This window comes from Melopsittacus undulatus, chromosome 7, assembly GCF_012275295.1.
Source record: "Melopsittacus undulatus isolate bMelUnd1 chromosome 7, bMelUnd1.mat.Z, whole genome shotgun sequence".
NCBI lineage: Eukaryota > Metazoa > Chordata > Aves > Psittaciformes > Psittaculidae > Melopsittacus > Melopsittacus undulatus.
Window position 1 is genome coordinate 40,607,685 of NC_047533.1, and position 19,722 is coordinate 40,627,406.

The 19,722-nt window shown below is 35.2% G+C and overlaps 1 protein-coding gene across 2 annotated transcripts in view; it reads left to right on the forward strand.

Annotated features, from left to right (window-relative positions):
- SPOCK3 (SPARC (osteonectin), cwcv and kazal like domains proteoglycan 3) overlaps positions 1 to 19,722 on the forward strand; it is a 179,945-nt gene that overhangs the window by 107,310 nt on the left and 52,913 nt on the right. For both annotated transcript variants that reach the window (XM_034064685.1, XM_034064686.1), the window contains exon 5: positions 5,438 to 5,564. In XM_034064685.1, the coding sequence (XP_033920576.1) occupies positions 5,438 to 5,564 (127 nt within the window). The remainder of the gene's footprint in view (positions 1 to 5,437; positions 5,565 to 19,722) is intronic.

Consider the following 19,722-nt stretch of genomic DNA (forward strand, 5'->3'; position numbering starts at 1 on the left):
CTTCAAGGTCCTACTACCTCCTTTCTCCATCCTGTATGTGGGTCAGTGGAATCCTAAGCACAAATAGAGGATGAGTGGAGAATAGATTGAGAACAGCCCTGAGGAGGATTTCAGTATTTTGGTTGATGAGAAACTTAACATGAGCCAACAGTGTGTGCTCGCAGCCCAGAAAGCCAACGCTGTGAAGGGCTGCGTCAAGAGAAGTGTGACCAGCAGGTCAAGGGAGGTGATTCTTCTACTCTGCTCTGCTCTTGTGAGACTCCTCTGGAGAACTGTGTTCAGCTCTATGGTCCCCAACATAAGAAGGATATTGACCTGTTGGAGCAAGTCCAGAGGGCCACAAAGTGTTCAGAGGGCTGGAATAGCTCTTCTATGAAGACAGGCTGAGAGTTGGGCTTGTCCGCTTGGAGAGGTGAAGGCTCCAGGAAGACCTTATAGCAGTTTCCAGTATCTAAAGGGAACCTACAAGAAAGCTGGTGAGGGGCTTTTTCACAAGAGCATATAGTGATAGGACAAAGGGAATAGCTTTAAACTGAAAAAGGGAAGATTTAGATTAGATATTAGGAGGAAGCTTACTGTGAGGATGGTGAGACACTGGCACAGGTTGCCCAAAAGTTGTGGCTGCCCCGTCTCTGGCCAGGTTGGATGGGGCTTTGAGCAGCCTGGTGTAGTGGAAGGTGACCCTGCCCATGGCAGGTTTGTTAGTACTAGATGATCTTTAAGGTTCTTTCCAATCCAAACCATTTTATGATTTGCGTGTTGCTGTGCATTCTTTCTTCTTCTGTCTTGTTAAATACTCTACTAACTAATTTCACTCAATAAAAGTGAAGTAAATATTATTCCAGGAAATTTCAGCAGCGTTCAGCATTACCTGAAGCTGTTGTTTGTTTTGTGTGTTTTTGTTTGTTTGTTGTTGTGTTGTTTTTTTTTTAATAGATACGGCTCTTTTGTTTAGAATTTGGTTTAATATATAGCTATTTAGAATAAGATAGTGGTTTCTTTTACCTGACAAAGTAGGCAGAATAGTGATGAAAATAATGGAGCTATATGACAACAAGGTAAAAAAGTACCTTAAAGCGCTGACTTTTTAATAATATATGTAGGTGGAAGGAGGTAGTAAGAACTTGTATCTTTAAGATATCTTGTTTTCCTTCTCCTGTGTAGTTCAGTAAACAGCATTTTCTTCCTACATGCACAGAAAGAAATACTCTGAAATAATACAGTGATGCTTAAAGATCATGACAAAAATGATAGATGATGCTCAGTTTTCTAACCTAACGTTGGGTGCAGATACTGGGGAAAAATAATAGCTGAATTAATATAATCTCACATGCACCTGCTAAGCATTATGGTGGTTCATCAAGAATTGCAAACATCTTGCCACTACTGTTAATTTAAAGTTGCTAAAATATTTTTTATTGCCATAGTAACTTTATTAGCCTTTGGGTATTTTTTGTCTTAGGTTTATTCAATTATTGTTGGTTTCTTAAGAGTGATTTCTCTTGTATTTGTTAGGAGTTGTGCAAAATAATGAAACAAGGCTAATATAGACATACACAGAGACAGGCAGTAATGTCTTGGTTTGTTCTGGCATTTGAAAGAAACATTTCAACAATATATTGACAGCTATCATTTTCTTCCAGGGTGCTTTAACATGATAAGGTAACTTTTGAAGTAAATCCATTCAACTCTAATGAAACCAAATTGGATTTTGCAATATAAGTGGTTTTTTTTTTTCAGATTACATTAATCTGACAGAGCCTGATTGTGTCCCCCAAAGACCATGGCAAAACATAATCAGGCAGTCTTTCAATTGGAATAGTTCTGAAATCTCTAAAAAATGCAAATGTAGCTATCGGACAAGAATTGCAAATGTTCTTTGAAAAATTGGGGGTTTAGTAACTCAGATTTGTTTGCATCAGTCTATATTTGAAGACCTATGTTTGAAGATTCTCAAATCTAGCTATGCAGTATAATTTTTCCAAGTGAATTGGGCACTCTTGCATTTTATAGATGTCATTACGTAAGTCACGTTGCTTAAGAGTTGCTTGCAGCTAAATTTTCAATGGTTACTTCAGGCATTCTCAAAGTATTTGCAGACACAATCACTGTATACAGGAAGGTAAGTTTATGTATGCAAACAGGTATATAGACTAGAATAATTGGGCAGATTGGCTAATTATGTTTCTAGGCTTGCAGTTCCATATGTAGTCTGAAATCAGATGTACAATTTGGTGTATGCAAATTAATGCGCTCACAAGTGTTGCTGGTAAATTAAACCCATATACTTAATTTTACGCTTTAGGTGTTAACAGTGTCACATAAGGTGGAGCTTGTGTATGCACTGATAGATCTTTATTAGGCAGATCCCAAAGCCCTTTTCAGGAAATTAAGACTTTTCAGTGGAAGAGGTTGACTTTTATGTGGCATCATATATTTATTGTGACAAAATACTAACAAATCCAAGAACATTTTTAGTGATTGCAGTGGTGTCGTGGTTTAAGCCCAGCTGGTAAAAAAATTAATGGCAGGATTTTAGTAACTGCAAGTTGTAGTGGTATGGGTGGTCTTGCATATAGAATCAAAAGTAATAAATACAAGCAAGATAGAAAGAGAAGTGATTTCTTAATAGTCAAGTAACTGATTTCTTTGTTTATTATTCTTTCCCTGACATTTAAAAATGTAAAAATACATTGCTTTAACTGCATATTTCAAGTAAATTATAACAAATTATATTGTAGTTGAGCAGACTTTCTGTGTTATTTCATGACATTGTGCACATGCACCAGTGATTTTAATTCAGCATGATTTATATCATCATAGTAGTTTTTCAGTTATTTCCATGTCATAGAATTATAGAATAGTATGTACACCCATTGCCTAGCTTTAACAAAACATAAACGCAGCACCTGGTAACAAAGAAATAGTCAACAGGAACAAATATGATGTGGTTAAAGAACGGTGAGTGGAAATGTGTACATACTTAAAAGACATTGTTAATATATTTTATGAAATGTATGTATCTACCATAAGTAGTATTAAAAATGTTTTTAATTGACTTTTCATATTTGCCTGTCATCTCAGTGACTGACAAGAAATAGTTGTTAAATAGTTCTAATAATACAGAGTATAGTTTCCACATCATCGTACTAAAGTTTCTGAACAGATGTCCATACAAAGAATTTCCATGACCAGGTGTCTCTGGACTGACACATTCCAGACATTATTATTTATAATTTATTTATAATTATACCTTCCATTCCAATTTAAAAAAATACAGATATTACAGGAAAGTTATTATTAGATTTTGATAAGAGATCTACTGGTCTCAGGTGAGTTTTGTATAATAGGAAACTTGACTCTCTTCACCGTAAATGAGTACCCTGGGACATTCTGCTTTTAAAAGGCTAACATAGCAGAGGTTAGTTGAAGAGAAGGTGATCTATCTGACTGGATAACATATTTTCTGTTTTCTTTATACCTCTCCACTGGCTGTCACAGACCTGTGATTTCCGTGTACTGAGATTGTTCTCGTGTCCACCTTCTTTGTGGTCCTTCTGAGACACATGATTCGCTTTTCCTTCCTTTTATTTTTTCTTGTGTATTTTCTTGTTGAGGGCATGTACAAGGGTGCAGATAATGCTTTTGGTGACCTGTAGTCACCACTGGTCCTTTCTTTGATATGTTTTAGCATCTACACCCAACAGTCCCTGTGTGTCTCACAAATCCTGCTTCCAGTTTCTGATTTTTGCTGATATCAGTGGTGTTCTCCCTGTTGATATCTGGAACTTTTGCAAATGATTTATGCAGTGGTTTAGAGTTACTGTATCTCAGATAAACAGAAATTGCATCAGGTTGATAGCTGGGACTCTGGTCCTGCAGTAACCTCAGGCTGCTGGGGCACTTCTGGAAAACTGGGAGGTATAAAAGTAATAAGTAAGAGAAGCCATTTAGAAATCTGATTATGCTGTGCTCATGTGGATGTCTGGAAAGCTGTCAGACAAGTGAGAGGAGCAGCAATAGTCAGGTTATTACTCTATACTGTACATGTACAGAGATACAGTTCAACTTTGCTTTTCTTTACTATAATAGAAATAAAATGGTTTGTTCTGAGTGTTTAAATGATGTAACTCAGCAGACAGGATTGTTGTTTATTATTAATTAGGGTGATATGTTTCAATTTTTTCCTTTTTTATATACTTGCTGCTGGACATAAAACCCGCTCATTATGCTACATGTACTTGAAGCTATTACCAGTTTTTTAAGAAGTAACTGATAATTTCTGTGTACAACATTTCGAGTTCCTGTTTACACTGTAAAAAAACTGCGCAATTCAAAATTTCGCCACACAACAAAATGAATGTAAACTTCTAACTGACATGCTTTTTTTTTTTCTTCTTAAAGACCACATTTAGAGCCCAAATTATGAACAGCACAGAAAACGTTAGCATAGCTTGGCAATGTTTTTGGTTTTGATAATCACCAGTTTACTGTTAAGTGTGTGCTTTTAGCCTTGTACTGTGAACACCATAAAAACAAAGGATGAGGAGTTTATTTTCTCTTTATTTCACTTCTTTTTATTAGTCCAGTCAAGTTCTTCTCAAACAGCATTTCATGACTAATTAGTAAAATAGTTTTTGTTTATCTGTAGATGAACCAACCTCAAAAAGTTCTGCTCCATTTAAAAGGATTTTGAGTTTTTTTTTTTAATTTGAACATTTAGTACTTGAATATGTCCTGAAAAGTCATTCCTGTATTATAAGCATAATCATTTTTAGACACCTCAATAAGATCCCAAGCAGAAAACACAGTATAAACATCATGCATTATTGTTCTATTTTCCTATTTATATGAAAGCCATTAACAGATAAAGCAGATCAGTTCTGTGCTCCAGTGCACCTTCTTTTTTTTTCCTTTGAACTTTGCATTGGCTGCTAGAGTCTGAATTTTACAAAAGGTAAGCTGTGAAAAGCTGTGGTCAAAGTGGGGCAAACAGTACTCTGAAGGACCACCTACTTGTTTCTGTAGCATTTATGATGTAATTTTCTAGTACTTAAATGTTAGCTTTAAAACCACCAGTATTAATACAACAGCTCCATTCATACTATTTAATAACAGCAAAAAAGTAAATACTACACAGGTCACACATCTTTCACTGATCATTAAGTGTAAAAGTCACCAAAGCATCATCTTCATCATCATCCTCTACTAAGAAAGTGAAAGAATATGCAGGTGTCAGATATCGTTACAGCAAGGTACAAAGGTGAACAACTGTATATGAAAGACTGTGGCAGCCCTTTACTTAGAAGAAAATTGAAATTGTTAATAGTTGAAATTATGTATGGCATACTTTTTGTAAAGGCTCATTAAAATACCCTGAATATGTTATGTTTTTACTACTACTTATCAGAATTACATACTTTTTGTTTACTTACAGTATGAAAGAGGCTGGTTTAGGCCACAAACAGTGGAGGGGTGGTCCTATTTCATCAAACTGCAAGCAGTGTCCAGTAGTTTATACCAATCCTGTTTGTGGATCAGATGGTCACACATACTCTTCTCAGGTAAGAATTAAATAAAGAACTTAATTATTCTTTCATTGTTCCAGTCAATTCCAGCTCTTGGAAAATCAAATATTGTATTGTAACACAAATCAACATTTATTTGTTTTAACTAAAATATATATTGCAAATTGAAGCCAATGGCAGTTCTTGTATATTGTAAGGCAAAAAAGCAAAACGGTAGCAAATTCTAAGCAGCATGAAACAGTAATACCCAAAGCAGCACAGTATGAGAGTGCTCCACAATATGACACAGCTCTAGGTTAAGTCTGTCTGCAGCAGACACCAAGACAGGATTTTGAGCAAGGAAAAAATTGTTGTGTTTCCCCAGTTGGAGGTAGGATAAATATGTTAAGTCAGATTTTCCAGTTGACAATTATGGGGATGCATTACATTCCAAGCACATAGCCATAAATGTAACATAGCCACATAAAAATACTGTAATAGTGTAAATAATTGTTGCATATCATTCCTTTTTGCAACATGCCTTCTATGTATTTGAAGGCTATAAGCAAGTCTTCCTTCTGTATTCATGGACCTTCTTGTCTTTTCTGTTATACTTATTTGGAGACAGAATAGTGAATAAAAAAATACTAGTCAGTTTACCCAGTCTGTTTTGGAGAAAAGTTTTGGCTTGTTCATGCTGAAGTCCAGAATCCATGTGAGTGCATTAGTACAGTGCTCAGGTGAAACCTGTGAGGTGGAGGGACTTCCTAATGCTGAAAATAGGCCAATTTGTTTAGCATCCTCTCTTAAAACTTTCAGTACTCTTGAGGAACCCATTTTTGTCAAAAATGGCATGCAGTAGTGCATGGGAAACTGCTGTGCTCTGTTATACTGACACCATGTCCTTCCTTAACAAAGTATTTCTAACATAATATCCAGTGCTTCAAGAGAAATGTAGTAATAATAATAATAATGGTGATTGTTCTAGATTCAGTTGATGGAGAAGCTTGGTTTATTACTAATAAAGAAAAAACTTCTATATAACATTTTAAGGAAAATATTTTTATTATGCTTTCCAGGACTTAAAGATTTTAGACTTAGTATTTGCTGTACTGAATTTTCTTCTTCCCTACAATCTCAATCTATGTCTGAATTTGACAAAAAAGGATTGGAGTTTCCAGGAGTGACTGGCTGCTGGATTGAGCCCTAAGTATCTGCTCTGAGGATGTTTTCTTCATGGTAAAATGAAAACATCAAATATAACTAGTGCTTCCTCAACAATTTTTATGCTTTTATCCTAAATCTTACATTGGAAAATGTTGTTCTTACGAGCTGAAAATGTATTTCTTTATAGCGAACTGGTCAAGAATCTTAGTTTTCCTTTAAAAAATTAAAAAAAAAAAAATCTAAGCCCTACACCTGGATACTGGAGGCTCTGAGCTTTGGACTTTTTGACCTACCAGGAAAACAATTTTTTTTCCAGTAATAATATGACCTAAAGTTTTAATTTAGGAATTTGAAAATACTCTTTTTTTCATTCACAGTAATCTCCTGTCTATGTCTTAAGAGCTTGAAATGTGCTTGCATCTTACTAGACATTAGATGATGCTATTATTTAGCATTTCTTTTGTTGTTCCATGTGAAGGTAATGCTCTACCTAATGTAATATAAACATCACAGCCAGTTTTAACCTCATTGGTAATTTCCTATTTTATCATATGGGAATGCTGTATTCTAAATTGTCCTATATGCAGAAGGACCCTTATGGCTTCTTATGGTCTGGCTTGAAGTGTTTCTGCAGAAGTCTATAAATAATGCTAAAAAAGTTAATGACCACAGGGGATCTGTACTAACTGTAGATAATTATTTTCATTTCAGTGATGTTATGATTTCATATTCTATGGTGCAGTTGAATTAAATTGTCCTCGCAAGGTTATTTCAGGAGCAGTCATTTTAAAAATTGACATAAAGATGAATATTTGTGTTCCTTTACTCAATGCAAAGTTTAGTTTCATTGTGTCATCAAGCTCCAGTAGGAGTTTATATAGCAGTTTTCTGTATTTAGAATGCATTTGTCAATGACTATGGCAAATTGCAGAATACATTTTCTGAAAACAAGTCAGTAAATGGTATTGTAGAACGCAGCCAGGCAGCTGGCAGTTGTTGGATGGACAGTACTTTGGGAGTATGCCCTCCCTTTTCTGGCCAAAGCCATGCAAATGTTAGTGACAAATTCTGTAACTGTAGGTATTTCACACATATTTTTTGTTTTGGAGAGAAAAATGGTTATATAATAGGTAGGCAATGTAGAAGGAAAGGTTAACTTCTAAGTTAAACTGATCCAGAATCAGGTAAGCTTGTTTTGTTTCCTATATCATTTTGTTATGCTAGGTTTACTGTGTTCTCAGCCTACAGTTAGTCACATGCAGTCAGTGTGAAAGAAAAGTAGCAGATGTAAGATATTCATTATTAGCATTACAAGAATGTTGAAATAAAAATAATACCTGCTGAAATGTGGAGTGTTCAAAGTGAACATGGATTATTATATGAGAAGAAATTCAGCATAGAGATCATGCCACATCCTTACCAGGGTGGTGTTAAAATGATTTTTACTTAATAGCCTGTAAATAACACTTGTATGTGTTTTACACTTGTTAGTCTAGTTTTACTTTCTGCATTTCTGTAAACTTTAGCACTTGAAAGTTTATAGAAATACTCAAGTAGTCCTGTGGCATCGGGTTTTGGTACCCCTATATGTGTGGCGTACTATGTATTCTACAGAAAAACCCATGGTCACTGCTGCCGAGACAGCTCTTGCAGCTTTTTTTCTAGCTTCATCTTTCCTGGGATTAATATGGAAATAAAAAGGACATGGAGTGCAGCTCAGATGAAATAAACATTTTTTTTAGGACACTGACAGGTAGCCATTGAGACAAAATGTATCTTGCTTGTTTGATCCATGGAATGTACTTTATCAGGACAAACTGGTCTTTACAGAAATACTGGAAAATCATTGTTTATATGCTTAAAAAGGTTAATAAAATATCAGGTAATGAAACCATGGATTGCCAGCTTCTGTCATCAGTGGGTTTTACCAATAATGCCTGAAGTTTTATCTGGAAACTTGAAACAGATAGGATATTATGTTCAAAAAAAGAGAAACATGAGAGGGGTGCCTCACTTTATTTAATCAAATTTGCCAAATAGGCTGATGCACTAGCAATTCCAAACTGTATATAGTGGTTCTTTTTTATCAACTGTGTTAAAATTAAATAGCTGCTAAATTTATAGAGGTGGTATCTTAGATTACAAATTATTTTATAGAACCTTCTATTTTTTGAAATTCCTGGCAGCTCAATATATCTTGGACTAGAATGACAGATTTATAATAGCAAGAATTAAATTTTGTTCCTTTTTTCATTTCCAGAATACTGTGTTTCTTAATATAAATTTATATAGTATATTTATATTAAAATAGAAATAAATTTTAATACTTCTATCAAAACTTAAAAATGCTGCTTTATGGACTAGAAAATATTTTCTTGAGCCTTAATCTATATAGTGCCTTTACGTTGTTATTTTAGAACAGTAATCAGTTTTCTCTAGAATATAAACAATCGAGGCTGGAAGGACAAACCAATAAAATAAAAGGACAAATAAGGGAAAGTAAAACAAGTGTCAGGGTTTATTAAATCTTATGTCACAGCAGCAGTATATCGATACAAAATAATGAATACGGAAAAAACTCAGATTGAGAACCTATACATGAAAATCTAAACCTGGATATTAACTGTCAAATGGGACAGCCAGCAAAACAAGAAAAATCAAATTGCTTAAAATGAAGTTGAGAAGATAGATAAAGATTCAAGTTTCTGAAACTGTTAATGTTGCATTGGAGGCATCTATACTTCTCTGGTGAACAGCCTTTCTCTGAATGGTAGCTTTAACCAGCAGAAGTTAATCTTTTGAAAACAGTATTCGAAATATCATAACTATAAATACAGATAAATAATCAGAATGATTTTGGCACAAGAATTCTTTTCTAGAATTTATCCCTCTCATACACAGGCAGAAATGCATAGGACCTGGACACAGGTGCTGCCACTGGCATATCTATGCTTGTAGAGTGATGGTGGTATTCATCATCATCATGGCTTGACTTCATGAACGAAGATTTGGGAAGGGGTTTACCCACACTTACTACAAGCATACTGATGGCTAAAAAGGCCAATGTGGGATAGGCAAATCCAGCTGTAAAAAGCACAATTGACCTCAACAGAAGATGCCTGTCAGCCACGGCTAGCCAGCCAGGTGGAAGGTGAGATGAGCTTTGGTTAGGCCACCTTTTCTAGGCCTCTCTCCATGTGGAACAAGCAGTGCTCTCCTTGAGAAAAAGGCTGGTTGGTCATTCAGGATGCTGCCGAACAAGACCGTCATCTCCTGGGTCAGTCTCTAGCAACCAGTGTCCTGACCCACCTGCATGCAGGGTTGGGTCTGCAACCTCCAGTGCACCGTATCACCTGCAGTTCTGTCCCTCGCCTGTCGCTACAGGGCTTTGCAAGTGTGGGTAAAAACTTCAGGCCTGCGCAGTGGATTTTTTAGGTGAGGCACAGCGTGCGCAGAGCTGGCCCTACTCTTTACACCTGAGGTTTATCTGCCAGGGCCTAGTGAGCTTGGAAGGTGGCAGCAAAGTCCGCAGGTTGTAGGTTTGATTAGAATATCCTTCTCTTAGATGGACGGCCTTACAGAGCTAAATGAGCTCCATCTGCCTGGGTTTGAAGTTAGAGTAGTCCTCCTCCTAGGATGGTTGCCCAAAGGCTAGTGAGCCCATTCTGCCCATGGACACAATTTCTCTGACCCTTCAGTTGAGACCTGTCTGGCATATGCCACCACCAGCATAGCTCCCAACCTCACAAGGGCATGCAAGCTCTTTCCCCATGACAAAGGTGTGTCCATGAAAGAGATGGTGGTATTAAAGAAGATGAAAGTAGCAAATGGCAAACATGAAAACTTGCTCAGATCTTGGCTCAGTGAAAGCATTCAAATATTACATTAATAATGCTCTGAAAGAAGACCCCAAAGATTGTACCAGTGAAGGAGATGGTATGGAGAATCTATGTAAGCACTTACTAGAAAGGAAGAAGTTTAGTGGTGAGGGATGTATTCTATTTTCATGTTTCTGACAGCCTTACTTCCCACCATAGGCATGTCATTCTGTTCTCCTTGGAACATTCCTTCCAGTATCCCAGGGGTGAGGGAGAACAATGGTTGCCTAAATTGTCCTCATACACAAGGCAGTAGTCCAGATACATGAGGAAATGGAAGAAAATGTAACAACAAAGAAATTTCTTGTTTTGTAATAGATGTGTGAATGGGACGATTATACTTTTTTTCAGAACACATTTGCTCTCTTTCTGTCACCAGAGTGCCATGGAAGTCAATAAATGTATGTCTTTAAAAGTGATAATTTTCCTGAATTTATCCTGTAGGATAAAATATGTAGCCACACAATGGTACCAAAAACCCCCCAAGCAACCAAATACATGTTATCACAGCTCGGGTGTATTAAGTTTGTGGCTATAAAATAATACAACTGAACCACAGAAAACTATCTGGGATTCAGATTTTCTAATGGGATGCACATCCGCTTTCCTCCCAAAGCAATGTCACTTTAAAATATCCAAAGCCACATATGAAAACACTCTTCCAGAAATTTCTGGGTTGTGTGAATTTCACAGCATGTTCACATCAGGACTCTGAAGCATTAATATGCATCTGCCGCCCTCCCTCTTAGGGGAAAAATGAGCAAACAAACAGAAAAAAAAAAGGAAGAAGAAACTTTGAAGATATGTAAAGTTGATATTCAGAAATGTTCAAATGTTTTAGGCAGCTCTCAAACAGAATCCTTAAAGGGTCTTCTGAAAAAGCAGAGAACAGAGTCTTTCAGGAAACTTGCCTTGTTTCTACCTTCAGCAGTTTTCTTCAATGGTGTGGTTGTGATCTACCTCAATTTCAGTCATTTCTAGCAAAGAAAAGAACCATCCAACCTGTTTACTTACATGTTCAATGACTTTTAAGATGGCTGTTTTCCTCTAAATTTATGAGAACATAATAGACCTTTCTCGTACAAGTTAAGACAGTGCTTATGCTCTCTTGCTTGTTTTTCTACATTAATCAAAATGAACTCAAGTATTTCATAACAAATAGATGTTCTCTTGGATGGGATCATGAGTAAATAAGGAAAATAGTATGAAAGTAAAGTAACTTAAGTCCCAAAAGAACAGATCTGGACATCGATGAGAACTGAGAGGGAGACAGAGATCTGAAAAAAATGACTGAGTATCAGAGGTAGGTCTTCTGAATGACAGCAGAGTTCCAGAAAATAAAGGAACATCGTAGGTCACCATGGACTTACTAGAAGAAAACAGTAAGAGTTTTGCAGCAAAACTTATCAATCTGTCTCTTCCTTCAGAACATGATATGTGAAGACTTGGCTTTATGTTGTCGTGGTTTTAATCCATATGTGTCTTGACACAGAGCAGGGAAATCCTGTGTATATTTTAGATATACTTCTAAAAGTAGAAGGATTTAGGCACAGTTCTGTATGTTTATACAGCACATAAATCTCTTTAAGTTCAAAAAGAGATATATATGTAATATAAGGAAAGCCAGCCATACTTGGCATATTAACTCCCACTTGTACAACAGTATGTTTCTTTCCTGACAGGACGAACTATTATGAATGTGGAATTTCATAAAAAAATTCCTTCACTGATAGCACATGGAGCCTTCTGTTTCTGACTGTTTAATAAATAGAATCTAATACTTTGGGTTCAAATGAATTTTAGCATACATTTTTGGGTGGGTGAAAAAACAGAGTAGACAGCTGTAGTGACAATGTGATGCTAAGAAAACTGAAAGTGCCTGGGGGTGTCTAACTTCTGGTTTAAATGGTGATTCTATAGTTTATTGATGAAGCTTTCACCTTCCCCCCTCCAATCCCCCCAGTTCATATATTATAGTTTAAATGTGTTAGAAACTTGGGCAGGATAATCCAGCATGGACTAGCTAGGTCCATTCACATTACTTTTATTACTTTCATTATTCTTCCTGTAATTGAAGACTAATGAGCATGCCCTTTAGATGCTATTTTAGCTCACATATAACTTTATAAATATTTCAGTTTAGATGCAATTAGATAAATTGGACTTGTTTAATTTGTAATGCAATCAGCCAGCATGGTTTAGGAAGCCATACCACATTAAAAATACAGTGATAATGCATGCTAATGAGCAATAAGCTGATTCTTTTAACAAAAAATTCTATGCTTTTACAAGCTATTTGTGTCTTTTATAAGGCTTTATAGCTTTGCCATTACTTTTACTTTACCATTGCCATTCCTCAGAAATTTGCATGTCAGCTGAAAGCTGAATTTGCACCAAAGTAGTCATCAGTTTTTAAGGTGATGGTTTTGGAGAATTAAATGGATTTGCTCAACAGTTTAGATTTTTCTTTGAATGTTAATTTTTCAAGTTTGAAGTACGACCTTGAAAAATGCAAAGTTAGTTTTCTCTGAATGGTATTTCTTTTTCTTTTTTTAAGAAATTTCCTCCAAATTACACAACGGTAATACAAGCAATGAGATACACCAAGGATCTCATGTACATACAGTGTTGAGTTACATTCTGTACTTCTGTAGCTTGGGTCTGCTAAAAATGATGAAAAAGTTTGTAACAAGGAGCCTGATGAAGTGCTGAAATTTGGACTGAACAGGCAAGAGCTCTGAGAGCCAGAATTTATAGATTTTAGTGTATGTGTGTATATGTCAGAAAGATTTATTTTTAATATTAAGCATGCTTACAAGAAGCTTTTTGTATGATTTCAAACTGCATCACTGTTTATAATATTGGAATAAGCCAAGATCAGAAGGAATAATATAGGTAGGAGTAATATGGTTATATTTTTGTTAATCAGTTTTTAAAAAGCACTAAATATTTTTTATAATTTTTTGTATTTGAAATATCTTGTTTTTTACAGAATTTATTGTCTTCAAGGAATGTTGAAATATTAATTTGGATATGAGGTAATATATTATTTTTTTCTACACAAAAAAAATGACTAGAAGCATTATTATTAATATTTTTTAAAGTTACTGGTAATCGTGTTTCAAGTAGACATAGGGTTTTGTCATTTAGCATAAATTAAGCTTTACATTCTCATATAGTGATATAAAATGCTAGTTCACCTGTTTTCTAAATATATGGGAAAAGATGTTGAGGTATGTATTTCCAAACTGAGTAGGTGCCTAAAAACTCAGCTGATTTAAAAATTAGATGAGTCCTTAGCAGGATTTACTGAAGCTCCTAAGCATCATGTCTCTGAAAGCCTTTACATATGAAAGCAAAGACAGGTAGGTGCCTAATTTAAGTAATCTCAGTCAGCATCTTATCTGCCTGTTTGTGTGACTTAATATGTTTTCTAGGGTGTCCAAAAAAGGCTGAATAGCTAGTTGACCTGATTTCAGGCTTTTCTTTTTGTGCTGTTGCACTGCAGAGTGCTGAAGAAAACAAGCAAGAGCTACAAAAGTGAACAGGAAGAAGCCTTTGCATACAGATTTTAATTTTGTCGTGTAAATTGTTTTGTATAGCTCTTAGCTTTATAAACAAAGTATCGTCATTTCTCTTTCAATCACAGAAGACTTTATTTAGTCAGGGTCTTGGTTCAGTAGGCACGTTTCCTTTTGTTCTCTGGACAAAATGCTGGTTGCATATCTTAATGGTTAATATTCTGAAATATTTTCATTTTAAAGAGTAGTACTTGTGTGCTGAAAAGCTTTTAACCCAAACTCCTATTGTTTAGGTAAGTAATACACATGATTAACAAGTTACTGACAGGAAAAAAGGCATCTATAGATCAGGGTTTTTGAATTCTCCAATGTCTACAGATATTCCCTGCTTCACCTGCTTCACCTTCACTTATTTTTTCTTTTCTGTACCCTGGAAGATTGGTTAGAGCTGAGTGAACAAGGATGTTAATAATAATTGTTAATAAGTGTATTTTTTTTCTTAGAATTAGATAGCATGCCCTGTTTAATTATAAATGCACAAAAAAGTCATGGAATTATACAGAGCTTTCATTAAGATTAGGTACAATTAAAGGTGACACTGACCTTTTAGAGATGAAATTCTTTGTAGAGTTGCGTAATTGTTAGCTACTGGTTGTCTAAAAATAAATGCTCAGCATTAAATGAGATGGTGTTCTAGAGAGCATTCCTGTGTTTCATGCCTCAGCACATGAAAATTTCTAAAAGACTACGCTGAATTCACACTTCATCCAATACTGCAAAGTTATGTTTATATGGTGGAATAGGGTATGTTGACATATCTGGCCAAACTTCATTCTTTCAGTATCAAGGGCTTGAAGCATGTAATGGACAGAGTACACGTTGGAGATCCAGGAGAACACACTTAACAGCTAGCTTCTGCTGACTTGCATACTGTAGTACATATCTGCTTCTATCTGTTCAGTATATATAATGTGAAGGAAAGGAAGATTTGGAGGGAGTATCTGCAGACAGCTCCTGAAGGCATCAGAAGGCGCATCCTGAAGGATGAGCTTCTGTTCCTTACTTTAAGGATACATGCCATTTCTCTTGCTACTTAGCTTTAGTTACTTTAAAAGCCATTAGATATTCTTGGCAAGACAGTACTACTGAGTGAAAGTATATTGTCTTCTACTGAGGTAGTAGCATTCTCAAAAAGGAACACAGTTGACAAAATGCTGGGAAATGCTCAAGTTAATGTTGCACAAGCAGCAAATATGTCTTTTTGGGTAGACATATACTGCAGTCTTAATTATGTTCCTATTTCTTCCGCAGAGCTCTTCACTCAAAACACAGAATGGACATTCCTCTCTTGTATCTAATCAGCAATTTGTTTTCTCTGCACTGCTTAGTATAGTCTTATATCTTTTATTATACAGTACCCAGACAGTTAAACTAAATTTATCATCTGCTTTAATATGTCTTTATTCCCTGTAGATTTTGAGAATTCTGCAAATAGTAACTAATTTACACTGTCTTACATATAGTCCCTGTGCATGTTGAGTGTTGTTTTACAGATAGAAAATGATTCTACAGACAGATGGAAACAAAATAATTATCCATGAAATTTGGACACACAGTTTTAAAGGATAGGGTTTTTCATGTTTCACATTGCAAATCATTTATACATTAAATTAATTTTTTTTCAGTTTACCTAAAAATATTTAGCATGTTCCCAAATCAGATCTCAGGTTTTCAAGAGCTCAGGAGAGCACAAATACCCTCAGTACCAAACAGAATTTTACTGAAGTTATCCAATATCCATGGTCCAGCATAAATGTTATAAGCATTATTTTTCTCTTCTTACATTTGGTCTCCCTAGTTCATTCATTCATGTCTTTCAATCTCTGCAATAAATGAACAAGATTTATGCAAGCAGTAATCTCATGACATTGGTTCATTCTCAGAGCAGGTCTATCCTACGCTTCTGCATTGAATAAGCTTGATGCCATCTGGTCCACCCATTTTCTCAAAGCAAGATAAACTACACAGCTGTAATTCCTGACAGATTTATCTAATTCTGGTTGTAAAGACAATCATTAAGATTCAATAAACTTCTCCAACAATTTATTTTAATACTTCACTACCCTTATTATTAGAAAGTCTTCCTAGCATCTAATCTGAAACTTTTCTGCAGCAATTTAAGTCAATTATTTCATGTAATATTTGTCATGGTATTCTTTTCAGGTATCTATTAGGTACTTTTTACCTATTTGACAGCTGTTATTTGAATCTGCTTTTCTCTAAACTGAACATATTTTCTCCTTGAGCTTATTGGTGACTGTTTTCTGGTCCTCTTCTTTTGGTTTTTTGAGGTTTTTTTTGTTTTCTTTTCCTTTTTATGGTTAATTCTGTCTTGTTGGAAACCCTGTTCACAAAGTGCACTGCCAGATCTGTGTGGAATTATTTTACATGTTTTGCAGGTTGAAGTCCTGTTTATGTGTCCTGGTATGTTACTGTTTTTAAACCCCATTCAATTGTTTATAATGATCACTAGATTTTTTTTTTTTTCGATTGAAATGCATGTCTAGCCAGTTGTTCCGTAGCTTGTATTTTGAATGTGATTGTTATATCTAATAGTAGAACATAACTATAGTCTATATTAAAATACAGTATATTTTAGCCTATCCCATTGAGTATTTTATTATATTCCTACCTTCTAAAGTTATTCCAGCCTCTTCCCTTCTTTAGTAGGGTATCTTTTATTTCATATTCTAAGCCATTAATGAAAAGACAGAATAGTTCCAGGGTTGTGACTTACCCTTGTGAAGTCCACTCAGTGCAGCCTTCCATTTTAACCATTTAAGTGAGCATTGATCACTATTCCCTGAGGATTACATTCAACTAGTTTGGTACTCATCTTACAGTATAAGCACACAAATAGCATGCTTTTCAGTATGGCTTACCAGGTTGGAATGTAAAGGAATATGACATGCCTTGATAAAATCAAGATACTTGCTATCTAGTATATCTGCGTTTCCTAGAAGTTTGTACATAGATTGAAACTAGAACTATTATGTTGTGCCTAATAAAACTCTATAGCATAGTCCCTCTCCTTCCAGGTGGCCAGAAATCAAAAGCTGTATTTTCTGAGAACAGCTTTTCCTTCCTTTTTTTTTTTTTTATTTTCTTCATCTTCTGTTCATTTCCAGTCCAATAGTGCATTTTTTGCCCTTCAAAGTTTCTCAATGGCTGCAAGTATGCCTAGCCAGATCAAGTGTTCAAAGATATAAATATCAAATTCAGCTAATTTGAAAACTTCTAGACTGTACAAATATTCTTTGAATATTCTTTTTTGCCCAACATGGAGATTTTACCTCTCTGTATACATGACACTTGTGCTGACTTACTACTCCTTTTTATAGAGCATTCCTATGTATTTGAAGTCATCAGAAGCTTTTCCCAAGTCACATGTTTTTTTTAGTGTCCTCCCCCTATGTTAATATCATGCAAACTGTCATTCATATTTGAAAAATTAGTCAGTTGTTCATGGGAGGATCATTTGGGGTTTTTCTAAAGGTAACCATGTATATATGGAAATGTGTGATATTCACCTGGAACTTGGTGAATATCACAACAAATATTGCAAATATCACACCATATTACAAATACAAGGGAAGTTGGGATTGTTTGGAATTTCATGTAATAAATAAAGTGTGTCCTGACCTTGTATTCATGCCTGTCAAATGAACACAAAAATAATAGTACTTTCCACTTGTATTTTTTTTTTTCATTATATGTCATGGAAGACTAAGTGGGTTTTTATTTTTCAATTTGGGAGCAAGACTAGGCTCTACAGAGATCTGTTGGAAACCTTTCAGAGGTAGCTACTTTGGAATGGAAGGTGGCAAAGCTTAATAAAATGTATCACTGTCATTTAATCTTTCCAGCTCTACAACAGGAGTTCTAAAATCAGAGCTCATGTATATCAAAATAGCATACAGTGTTATTGTTTCAGAAATGTAACTGTTCTCATCTTTAATAAGAGTAAAGCTGTAAGAATCCTGTCTAAAGATGACATACATGTTCTTGCCACAGATTTTAATTGCATGTCTCTAGTTCGCTAAACAGCTACCTTGGGCAAATGTTGAAGACTGTCAAGCCCATTTAAGACTGAACAGGTTTTCAAACAGGCAGAATACGAGTAAAGAAATAGCATTTTTCTGTGGGACACTTGACAGTACATAAATGAAGAATTTTTCATGCTGAAATATATTGCCAAGAGACCCTGACATGGTACATATTCTTTGTCTGTACTGAAATGATTTATTCCTTTTTTAAGCATTTTTCAGCATACTGCTCTGAAGTCAGAAATACTTACTCTTCTGTCTTGAAACAAAATGTGTGAAAATTCCAAGTGTTGAGGCAAGCTTAGAATCAAACGTACAAATGAGACATGGTGAAATTCCAGGGTAGAAAACTAGTATGCTAAGAGGAAAGGGAGTCCAAGAGCAGAAGGAAAAAATCTAGATATATTCAGAAGTAAAATGTTTTTTTTTTCATGCATATAACGGATTGTGATGAAAGTAGGGCAAGCAGTTAACAGTTTATAAAACCAGCATAAATAAGGAATATTGTGAAATACAACAGTTGGGTTTCTTGCAAAATTTGTGATGTTTTCTGCATATAGAAAAGTCACTAATAAAGACAAATTGGAATTATTTTATTCCTATACATAACATAATAGTTCATATATTTTTCTGCTCTTTAACCTCTTCAGGTATTTCCATGATAAAACAAATTACTTCATCACTATTCCAAACACTCTCCTTTATTCTCATCATGTCCTTGTATTCTGTATGCCACAGTTTTCTTTTTCTATGGAGTTTTTCAGGTTATTGCTTGCGCTTCTGCCAGTTTGAGAGTAATGTTGCAGGAAGTCTGGCCTACCTTTATTTAGCTGAGCTGCATTTGCAGTATCCTAGTGCACTGTTTATTTGGACAATAGACAAAAGAGGTTTGAACCAGGGTTATACTCCTGGTGTAATTAGCTACTGATATGAAATTCTCAAAGCAGCCTCTTGTTTCATTCCTGACTTACAGAAACATCAGGATTTTGCTTTGTTTCTGGAGACAGGGAATCTGTCTCTGCTGCCTGCCTGTTCATAAAATGGGTTCAGTGAGTATAAAATGTTAGCATACCTGTGAATGGGAGTCCTGATTTGGAAGTGTTATGTACTGACTTTGTACTCATTGACTTCAAGTATCAGTGCCTATGACAGGAGTCGTGCATTATGTTTTTCATAGCATGGAAAAGGGTAATGTTCCTTGCAAATACTACAGAGGAGACAACTTTAAAGAAAAATAAACCAAAAGGACTAAGCTTACAGCTCATCATTAGCTGCAGCAGCTTTGAAGTATTTACTAGTTTCTTAAGAAACATTTGAGTGAAACAAAATAGAAGCACTGGGTTTTGTAAAAAAATGTCTCAAGGAAAGGATTAAAGAAATCTTAAAAAATTAAAAAAGTATTCCTTTGTTTTGCACTCGTGCTGATCTCAGTAAAATAAACCTGAAATGGGTTTTATATGTCCATTTTTGATGTTTTAAGTGGTGGTTTCATTAAGTTTAGTCTCCAACAGGTGTAATCAAAGCCTAAAGCACAGCTGTTTGT